This window comes from Hippocampus comes, unplaced genomic scaffold (assembly GCF_001891065.2).
Source record: "Hippocampus comes isolate QL1 unplaced genomic scaffold, H_comes_QL1_v1.1 scaffold177, whole genome shotgun sequence".
In the NCBI taxonomy this organism is placed as follows: Eukaryota; Metazoa; Chordata; class Actinopteri; order Syngnathiformes; family Syngnathidae; genus Hippocampus; species Hippocampus comes.
This window is the reverse complement of record NW_017806158.1, coordinates 1,546,928-1,558,388: the sequence shown is the minus strand read 5'-3', so window position 1 is coordinate 1,558,388 and position 11,461 is coordinate 1,546,928. Positions and strand designations below refer to the sequence as shown.

Below are 11,461 nucleotides of genomic sequence, written 5' to 3'. Positions count from 1 at the left end.
TCTGAGCACCAACAGGCCGCTGCCAACATAAGGACTGACCAGTATGAGGGCACCGGGTTGCTGAAATTGTAATCTTGTAATCACAGTGTTGCATGATGTCACTCACATTGGCTGTAGCAGGTGATTGTTTAATGTAAACAAACAATTGCAGTTTTCTAACAGCTATTAGTGCATCCATTTTGTTATTATATTACAGTATATTCAAAAATAAATATACATTGTAAAACCTGTCTTATTTGAATAGTTCAGCCAAATGCTGATATGTTATAACCATAAACATCTTTAGCATAAAAGGTGCCACTGGAAATTGATTGTGCAAGCTTAATGCTGATTGTAAATATTGTGAACATCATTCACATCAAGTTTTAACATAGCAGCTCAAGGTGACCACATTAAAAGAAATGTATGGTGTTGTGAATTATTGAGGGCTATCACTCTACCAGTTATCATAATTGTGTAAAAACTACCTGGTAACTCATCTCAGCTGTGTCAATACTGTGTACTGTATTTGTCGATTCGTGAATCAAACACTTGTTGTGAATTTTTCCATTCAGCTCCTTGTTCGAGAAAAGCGAATTGTGCAAAAAGTACTGAAACATTGAATAGTAGGACATGTGCAATTCAAGTTAAGAGAACGTCAAAGCTGTTATCCTTTGGTCCACCCTGAAATTTCTGCCCAAAATATTCTTATTATACTACAATATAGTTTACTATCAGAATTTGAAAAAAAGAATATACAGTAATCACCAAAAGATGCAAAATACAATAACCTGAAAGATGGACTTTGAGCTGAGCGAAACCTATTCATCATAATTTCTCTTATTAACGTTAATCATTAAATAAGTGAAGTCATCCTTACTCTTCACAACCGTCAGTAAATTCATACGGTCTCTTCACCCGGTTTGCTGTTGTTTCTTCGGCATCCGCAGCTCAAGCAGATGCGTTTCCCTCATTGGCTGCAGGGCGCAAAGGGGTGTGATTTAAACCTCCTAGCCACACCCCTTGCGCGCGCCTGGTTGACAGGGGGGGAAAAAAAGACAACTCAGGAGCGCACTGGCCCTCAGTCACTACACACTGGTGGAAAAAATATGATCCCGAGAAGAGCTCATCCTGCGCTCCAGCTTTCAACACAACACTTCCACAGCGACTAACTCCCACGGAGGACCGCTCACCCTGGTCGCTGTCCAAATATATATTTTTTTCCTTTTCTGTTTTTTCTTCTCCTCCAATCACTTTGCACCAATATGTGCGTGGAAGGTGATGGGTGCGAGCTGGAAGGCTGCAGCAATTTGGATGAGGTGCGCACGCTGTCGGGCAGCATGAGCCCCGCGCTCAAATCCAACCCGGATCTGCACGCCTGCAAACCCGGGCAGAAATTTCGAGCGGCGCTGCTCCGATGCCGCTCGCCGGTCGTCGCTGCTGTGATCCTCAGTTTCGGGAACGTCCTCAATTACATGGACAGATGCACAGTAGCCGGTAAGGGTTTCCTTTTTCTCTTCTACTATAACAAAACCTTTGAAAATCACGTTGTAATTTTTATTTTGCTGGACTGTTGTCCGCGCATTAATTGGCTGGAAGCTTCTTTAGTCTTGATGAGCTCACCTCAGCTCAGACGGGCGGAACAATGGGATCGCCTCGGCGCAGTGGACACACACTTGCTGTGTTATTTCCATGCTCGTAGACTCCGTGCTGATTTAATCAAGCGGACGCGCCTTCGCTATCTCTCAAGGAAATGCTCCACAGTGGGTTAGTGATCACTGATATGCCGCAGATAATTACGGATCGATCCACTGAGGCCACGCTTCTTCTACAAACGAGCGTGACACGTCGATCATGATTGATGGATGTTTAGGGTGGATATGAAGGAGGGAAAATGAGCAAAGTGGGCTGGAGGTGGAGAAATAGTTCAATATTGTATGCTGCAGCTTGCTGTGAGATGATGAGATGAAGCCATGTGGTGTTAATTCTTCTTGGCCGCATTTTTGTCCCCAAGACAACATTCTTTGTGAAACCAAAACCGAAATTTTGACATACGAATTAATAAGGATTATATACTGTGCTATTGAGATGATATTCAATGCGATCTTAAAAGATCATGCTGGTTAATTAAAAAATTGAATTCAACTCCAGTGTTTAACAAGTAATACATTCCTCAATCGGACATTGTACCCATTGGCAGTGAATGAGTTAAAAATATTGCTGCAGCACCAAATAATGGAGGGAAGTGTAATAGGAGGTTCTAGGAAGTGATTCCTGAGGAACGCTTTTTATTAATGCTTATTTGCGTTGATGTAGACACTGCTGAATTGCAAGCTTGGTTTAAAAAAATATCCATCATTGTTACAATGAGATGTTATCATGCAGTCCTGACTTCTAGTCAATAGGATTTTTTTTTTTAATTATTTTTGGACTGAAAGCAATCATGAAGTAGGAGTAGGTTCAACACGGAACAATGTGTACTCGCTAAGTGGCCACATGCCTGCGGCTCAGCATCCTGAGGGCTTCGGGTCTTGTCTGTTAGTTTTGAAGAGGCTGAGTCTTGAGAGGGTGTTGATGATCACTGCAGGCGGGGCATGAGAGTGCTGCTGCAACATCCATGCTGAGACCGTGTGCAGAGATTCTGAGATTAGTCTCACCATGTCTGGTGGCCTGGCAAATGGGTTGAAAATGACTTCCATCTGAATCAAGATCTTAAATCAACATTTATAGGTGAAAAATATGAAGTCACAAATTTGCTGTAAAAAGGAGGTGATAATGGGGCAAGTACGCTGGGCGGATGCGGGTGTGGCTTGCCCATCCCTGCCACCTTAACTCGGCATGGCGGTTTTGCATTATGAATGGGCATAATGTGCATTGGACCCTCAGACAGAAATAATATGTACCAAACATACAGCGTGAGCTTATCGGCCATCCTTCTGCTCGCTCCAACTCCTCCAATCTCTCTGTGAGGTTTTCTCTCTCCTCCCCCGCTGGGTGAGCGACATTGCAGTAGTAATTAGATGGTGGAAGCTTACCAACACATTGCATCTGTCTTGCATTGTCTCCGATTGGATGTGCAATATTGCACATCCTCGCGGGTGTATTTTGAATGCACGCTAGAAAAATGCTGGGTTGCTTTCCTAACCCACTTGCTGAGTAGCTGCAGATTTTGAGCAGATTAGGTTACCCACGGTTGTGTTCATTATTTTGGGGTTGAAGATTTGGGCGAAGAGCTGAAGCTGCTCGCTATTTTGGAGGTTTGCTTTGTACTGGAGGCGAAGTTATTTTAATGTAAGATTCTTGGAAGCAGATAGTGGCGGCTGGATGACACAGTGGATCACACCGGATCGGGTTTAAATGCTGGTCATAGCGGGCGGCCCACCCAACGGCTTGGTTGCATAAGGAAGGTCCAGTGTAAATATTGTGCCAAACATAGCATGCGAGTGACTTACTCTGGCAACCCTTGACAGTGGAAAGTTGCTTCCTTTTCTTAGATAATGTTGGTGGTAAAAATTATATTAAAAAAAAATATATATATATATATATATTACCACAGCTATACTGATAACCTGGAAATCCGTTTTTTTTTCAGCTTTATCTCATCAGTATGATGAGATAAAAAAATCTTGATTACGATAGATTTGATTTGCAATGCACGTTACATTCTGAAGAAATCTAAAAATCATATACATGATGAATGATCAATTCATGCACTACAATAAAGAATGTATACCCGTCCATTTGGGACAGTGTCAGTAAACTTTGGGTTACCCAACACAGTCACGTGGTGGCCCTTCAAGGGCCATCGGGCCATTAATGTAGAACCCTGCTTCCATTTACTACCTTGCTCACCTTAGCCTGTTCAGGGTTGTGGTACGGCTGGAGCCTCAGACTGTTTGACCATGCGTGATTGTGATTGGATACAGTGAACAGCAGTCGCTTTGTGAATCCACCTTTCCTGCCCTTCAGCCTTCAGTTAACTTTTTCATATTTTCTGTTCATCCTCTTTGCTTTCTGCATGTCCTGCAGTCTTTTTCTCACCCTGACTCCGCTCAGTAGCAGGTACCTAATCCCAAGTCGTAGATCTTAATGTCAATTAAGCAGGCATGAGTGCACACCCACAGAAAGCAAACACCCAGAATAAATGGGTCCCCCCTGCACCCGACCACCCTTCCAGGGATGAATGGATGAGGGCAGTTGTGAGCACAGGAGGGGGCTGCTGCAGTGGAAGGAGGGCAGTCAGAAGAAAGTAGCTGTCGAATGCAGGCAGCATGAAGCAGAAGTGATGCCACGCCCCCCTATTCCCAGCCCCACCCCTTCTCCTGAACGTCAAAAGGTCTTTGTACCGATAGCCATGACTGTAGTATGTGTTGTGTGTGCGTGGATCAATAAAGCATTGTCAGTGAGAACGGAGGGTGACCATCCCAGACATCGGAGCTATTCCGCCTCTCAACAACGATGTGAAAATTGCACCCAATGATGCACCGTGTTGTCAAAGACTTCAAGCTATCGGCTAATCTCGTGTATCAGAGCTGAAACCGACAAACGAAAACATCTAACGAACAGCGACATGATGTCAGCTGTGGAACGTTGTTCCACCGTCAACAGTCATCATAGTGTACATCCATGCAGACTTCCTCTTTGGTACAACTCATTCAGGCAGCATTTTTTTTTTTTTTGGTGCAAAATAACATTGGTATGGAATCAGGAGTCCAGAACATTCAGAAATATCATGCCTCTAAGGAATACCAGATGAATGATTCACAATTTTCCCAAAAGTTGTTCAACAATATTTTGTAAACATCATAATAGCGGCAGACGAGACTGCAGGCCTCAAAATCAAACGTAGTTTCATTTTTTTGAAATGAAATTTTACATGAACACTTTCAAGACACATGGCAATTATAATTCTAAGAAAACTATGAACTAGATTTCCCGAAAGTACGAGGAAGTAAATGCCAATAGCCATTTTCCTTTAAGCTCAGCTGACTCTCGGAGCTGACGCGCCGTGCCCAACGCTCCTTTTTATGACTTAGACTGTGACGCAGACAAGGCTGCAGTGTCCTGTGTGCACTGCGACATATGAGGCTGTTTTCTTGAGGAAGGAGGAAGGAATTTCCGTGTCTGGTACAAACAGCTATTGCAAATGCAATTTGACCCATTAAAAAATACTAGAAAACAGAGCACGTGGACACTTTTATTCAATTTGCTTCACAGTTTGTGCAAAGAAATATCCGAGTTTGGATGCCATAGAATTTAATTGAATTTGAGGTGGCTTTGAAGCCTTAAATCCTACAGTCGGTCTCACGGCAGACACCCCTCGAGTTTATCATAAAGAGGAGGGGATTAAGTGTTTCTCACAGAATATGAGGATATGTGGAGGCAGACGCTCGGCACTTAAAGTTATTTGCTTGATCAGTAAGTCAAGCTTGATCTCTTTTATCTCCGACGCCCCCCACCTAGCCGACAAAGTGGTAATTTGAGGGCTGCAAGATAATCGCATGATGAGGGAGGGGAGGGGTGGGGTGGGGGGGCTACAGCTTAATGCTCGCATCATGCATATTAAGATGCATGTCAAGCTGTCACTCCAGGAATGCCACAAAACAAAAATGCATCCTCTCGGACAAGTGCTTGTATACTTTTGGCCTCTTGCATCTTAGACATAGATGAGCACGTGGTGATAATCCTCTTAAGGCGGCCCGCTCTTTGTCACGCAGTAGCAGCGATGTGGTGATACGGCCGGTCTGACATGTATTCCTTGTCGCTCAGTCCGTTTTCTCATGATCATCCGCAATTCACACTGGCTCACACCTCTGGCGCTCGAACATTTACAGTCAGTGTGGTTACAGGGTAAATGTGGCATGTGTTTCCTTCGCCGCGACATGATTTCCTCTCTGATGTCACTCGCCACAACAGTCTGGCGTGGAAGTGCTCAGAGTTCAGTAAAGTTTCAGTTCCACGGCGCCTTGAGAAGGAGGGAAGTGAGGAAAGCGTAGGTGTCTGCAATGAATCAAGAAATAATATATAAAAGTAGATGTCGGTGCCTTTAGTGGATTTCGCCGTTAGTTCAGTAAAGTTTCAGTTCCACGGCGCCTTGAGAAGGAGGGAAGTGAGGAAAGCGTAGGTGTCTGCAATTGAATCAAGAAATAAGATATAAAAGTAGATGTTGGTGCCTTTAGTGGATTTCGCCGTGACATCACCGCAGATCTCAGTCAATTTTACGTTGCGGATGAATGTCAACTGCTGTGTGGGCCTTCTGCTTGTGCTTGTTTCATTTTCTTTTACAGCAACACATTAAAGAGATTATACAAGAGTTGGAACAGCAGAAGGAATTAAAAAGATATAATGGACTCCAGTAATGGTGTTGCTGCTTTAAATCTGATGTCTGGCTGTTTCCAATTACATCATCCTTTCAAATGATGGTAACAGCTCCTTTTTACAATGTTAAAGGGGAAATTAAATCCCCCAAATTCTTTACAGTAATATGTTCTATGTGCCTCTACTCGTCGAAACACGACATTCTGATTAATTAAATCGTGTTTATGGAATATGAGTTAAGCAGCAAAATCCACCAATTTTTGAGCCATTTTGTCACTTTTCTGTCAACTGAAAATGACATCACAGTTGCTCAGGGCTCAAGTAATGATCAATCACGGCGCAACTGTTTCCTGAATCTGAGCCATGATTGGTTGTTTACCTGAGCCCTGATCAACTGTGATGTCATTTCTAGTCGACAGCAAATGGCAAAAGGGCCGCCCCTTGAGATGGCCAGGAACGGGTAGATTTTGCTGCTTAACTCATATTCCACAAACCTTGGAAAGTCACTTATTGGTGACTTTGACCATCTTCAAATCAATGCATCCATACCTTACACTTTCACAACAAAATGGTTTAATTGATCCATCCATCCATCCATTTTCTAATCCGCTTCTAATCTGTCTAGGCGGGGGACACCCTGAACTGGTTGCCAGCCAATCGCAGGGCACACATAGATGAACAATCATCTGCGCTCACACTCACGACTGGGGACAGTTAAGAGTGTTCCATTAATCTGTTATGCATGTATTTGTAATGTGGGAGAAAACCGGAGCACCCGGGGAAAAACCATGCAGGCCCGGGGAGAACACGCAAACTCCACACAGGGAGTTCCGGAGCCTGGATTGAACCACGACCTCTGTACTGTCAGGTCGACGGGCCACCCTCATGACAATTATATGGCCAAAATAAAACCGTAATCTGTGAAGATTGTTTTATTTTGGTGCCAATGGATTAAAAATTACAGTGACCTAAGATTGAAAATGCTGTACTGAACAAAATAAATAAACATGCAAACTCCACAGAGAAAGGCATCCAGCACTCTATTAGTGGGAGTAGTCGCCCATCGATGTCAACCAGTGCCTCACTAGTAAGATGGAGTTAGTCTAGAAACTCTCTAGAAACGTCATCCAGTCATAGAAGGTGAAAAAAGGCATCACCAGTAAGACAAAAGAGGTTCCGCTCTTGCACCCTGGTTGTTTTTCAAGGACACAGAATTGTTTTCCTAGTGTGGGCAAAGATTGTAAAAGTACCATAAACTAAATATCAAAGATATAAGCAGCGTGGCGAAAAGGAAACCCACATGAATGTGATGTCTTGTTAATGGCCTCTAGGTGGCTGTTTCAACAAGGACTTGTCATGAAACTTCTCAGCTGGTTCTTATCTTTGTAGAGTCCAGTAGCTTGTCAAGTCAACAGCTTGCTCAAGCTGCCTGTTGATCTTTGACATGCAAAGATAGCGAGCAGGACCTCGATAATCACCAACCTCCCTTGTCATCATGGGGAGGACGTGTGGAAATAACAGCAAAGTGGTATCGTTTGTTTGCCTGTGCCTCCTCCACCGAGCGTGTTGGGGATCACGGGCGATGAGCTAAATGCGCTAAGGCGGTGCCAAGTCCAGATTTCAAGGCATGTTGGAGTGGGAAGCAAAGATGAGTCAGATGTAGAAGGATTTGCCCAGCTTCCCACCAACCAAGCTATCCTTCATTCTCTCCCAACATCAAAAGTGCAACGTCCCTTCCTGCTTCATTATCAAAGAAGATTGTGGTGTTTACCTGCTGGCAGGCAACAAGATGACAGGAAGGAACTGGAGAGATAGGCGATGCGTTCAGAACATTGCTGTGTAAGACAAACTGTCAAGTAATAACTCAATCCTGCCTAAAATATGGACTCCCTGCATTCCATTCCGTCGGATCACTGCTTCAAACCAGAACAACAGTGTTTTGAATAAATAAATTACTATAGTAACCTTGTGTGGTTAGTGTTGTTAGCGCGTCGGCCTCACAGTGCAGAGGTACCGGGTTCAACTCCAGCTCCGGCCTCCCTGTGTGGAGTTCGCATGTTCTCCCCGTGCCTGCGTGGCTTTTCTCCGGGTACTCCGGTTTCCTCCCACATTCCAAAAACATGCATGGTAGGCTGATTGAACACTCTAAATTGTCCCCAGGTGTGAGTGTGAGTTCTTTCGTCTCTGTGTGCCCTGCGATTGGCTGGCAACCGGTTCAAGGTGTCCCCCGCCTACTGCCCGAAGACGGCTGGGATAGGCTCCAGCACCCCCCGCGATCCTTGTGAGGATAAAGCAGTTCAGAAAATGGATGGATGGATGGATGGATGGATGGATGGATAATAACCTTGGCCTGGACTAGTTGACAACCAATCATAGGACATCCGTTCAGACATTTCCACTTATGAACTATTTCGAGTGTGGGTGGTCGACAGATTATTTAGAAAAACCCACGCAAGCACTTTGAGCAGACCGAGATTTGAACCTTGACCCTTATAACTGTGAGGCAGACATGCTCACTACTGTTCACACCGTGCCCCATGCCATAGATGAGAATTATACAGAAACACAATCGATTTTGAAAAAAAGCAAACTTGATTTTAGTCATGTTTTATACACAAGGGATGGGCTCATAATCAATTAACTGATCATTAACAATTCAGTCAGTTACATGGCATTCTTTTCCAGTTTGCACCATGAAGCAACTGAGGTATTTGTACGTTTGTTTCATTTTTGTACGTTTGCGTTTCAGGGAAGGGCCAAATTTGTAATTCGCTGTTGAGCGCAGTTTTGACCAGTAGCTGTGAAAGCACAGCTCCGGTTCGTCATAACAATCTCTACAGTACTGTATATTTACGATTCTTCATATGCTCACAGCTGCCGTAATATCACATACACTCTTTATTTACAGTGGCACTGTATTTGAAAAGCCCAGCTTCTGAAATAACGATAATCTTTCCCCCCTGCATTTACATGTGATAGTGTCAACAGCTCAGCAGAGGGATTACGTAATAGTTCATATCAGACAGCCGGCAAGCTTTGTTATGTGTTCGCACTCCTCTAGTTTCACTACCGTTCTTTTTTAAGGTTTGATTTGTTGATATCGAAGTGTCATGATGTCAGAGGTAAATGAGACCGTAGTAGGATTTTCGTTACAGTGCTTGTTGGGATGTGGTCAGTGGGGTGTAGAATGTAGAAATTTTCTCACTTCTTTTTTGAAATTTGAGTCGTAAATAATGTCGTTTAGATATTTAAATAGGTCACATTATTTTTTTCGATAAAATACTTGAAAGAAAGACTCATTTGAATGTGTTTGAGTAAAAAAAAACAACACATCTTTGGGTTTCTGCGAAGGTTTGACGAAATAGCGGAGGAAGTAATGTGATGCATACCGAATTTGTGAGACAAGGAAAGATGAAACGAGCAGCCTGAGCTAAACTGTCTTGCATCTCCTTAACTGAAATTGAGTTTCTTAAAATTACTTCTCGTGAAAGCTGGACCGTGATTGGACAGTTGACTGTTTCCACAGGTCACCTTGACAGCTTCTCGAGCAGTATGAATGTGTTTGTGTGTATGATTTCGATGAAAAGCCAGACGGAAGTCTGGTCATAGTAATAACATGTTTCACTCGCATATTTATCTCAGAATTTCTCGAGTAAAAATAAATGTCTACACTTAGTGAAATTACATGAGATGGGAATGGCAGATATGTTATTAGTTATGACCAAAATGTAGTCGTTATGGTTGCCTGTAGGGAATCCTTTTTGATGTATCGGAGTGGAAGTAGTGTTCTTATTTTGCAGACATAGTCACATTCCAGTGTACATAAACCAAAGCCGCATTTCGTGTTTGATGGTCCGTGCCTATTAAAAAGATATACGATATGTTTTGTCTTTTTCCAGACTAAAAAAAAGAGAAATATATCTTCCTAAAAAAAAAAAGTTTTTAAAAAGCCAGTTTTTGAAATGACTACACCTGAGTTGATATTTTATGGTTGCTGAGTATTGGGAGATAGCAAATTCTGCAGCCATTTGATGCTAAATTGAACTGAAAATAGAGTCCCATTCCTCTCTTTGGATTACATATCAACACAGTATTGAGGCCCAGAGAACCTGTGGATGATATAACAGCCAAAGAAAGACTCACACTACGGTTTAATCGAGGGGACATCGGATAGAGGTTATTTTCATAGTGGAAAGATACACACATTCTAATCCGTTGATAATTAAAGCGGTGTTATGCTAATGAAAACGACTAAGCACAGAAATCGAACCGAACTTTATCTTGGCTGTGCATAGCTAGTTATACTAATTACAGAATACCACCCATCGCTAATTCATACGTTCAAATCGAAGCGAGGAAAGTAAAACATGGAATCACAAATGCTAAACGATGACTTAATCTGCTTCACTGTTATGAAAAATCTCATCAGGCTTCTCCTCATCCGTATGCGATAACACAGTCCAGGCGGCTGCTGTTTGCCCACCCACGTCACGCTCACAAAACATTGCCGTCATTGATTTCACCCGAACTTTAAACCGGGAGTCACAATAAAACAGGATGATACATTGTTGCCTTTAGGTTTTCAAGGTTTTCACAACAGCATGAATACAAAGTGATTTGTATCTCGCATTCTTATGGCAGAGTTGCGCTACACCAGAATGACAAATTAAAAAGTGATGTCTGACGGCACTGCAAAAGCGCTACTAAAAAATGAATGAATACCCAATTAAACAAAAAATGAAACAAAAAAAAATACTCGTGTATTTAAAGCAACCACATCGCTTTGTTTGAAGTCCATTTGGCTTAATGATTACAAGACAATGCAAAACGCAATAATTCAGATCAATTCTTTTGTAACAAATTAAGCAACGTATTGTTTCTCACACCCCTACACCTCACCTCGCACGGTGGACCTCGAGGAGAATTCAAACCAGTGTCTCCGAGGAATACAGAAGGGGCGCACAACTCGACCTTGGCTAGACAGACCACCTTCCTTGTCAGTCACTCATCTTCCCTCAAATACCTTTGCCTCGCTTCACTGGCCCTTTTTCTATCCCATCTAATGCATAATCTCCCGTACAAGTGAGCTGCCCCCCGAATGTATTATTGAAAAGCTATAGGTTCAGTCTGCTCTTGTGGTGCGTCACCGTGAATTCCCGCTACA

The 11,461-nt window shown here is 43.0% G+C and overlaps 1 protein-coding gene across 1 annotated transcript in view; it reads left to right on the top strand.

Annotated features, from left to right (window-relative positions):
- The first annotated feature begins 1,031 nt into the window (after positions 1-1,031).
- spns2 (SPNS lysolipid transporter 2, sphingosine-1-phosphate) overlaps positions 1,032-11,461 on the top strand; it is a 59,345-nt gene continuing 48,915 nt past the window's right edge. Inside the window, exon 1 of the mRNA XM_019895196.1 lies at positions 1,032-1,476. Coding sequence (XP_019750755.1) covers positions 1,245-1,476 — 232 coding nt within the window. The 5' untranslated portion in view covers positions 1,032-1,244. The remainder of the gene's footprint in view (positions 1,477-11,461) is intronic.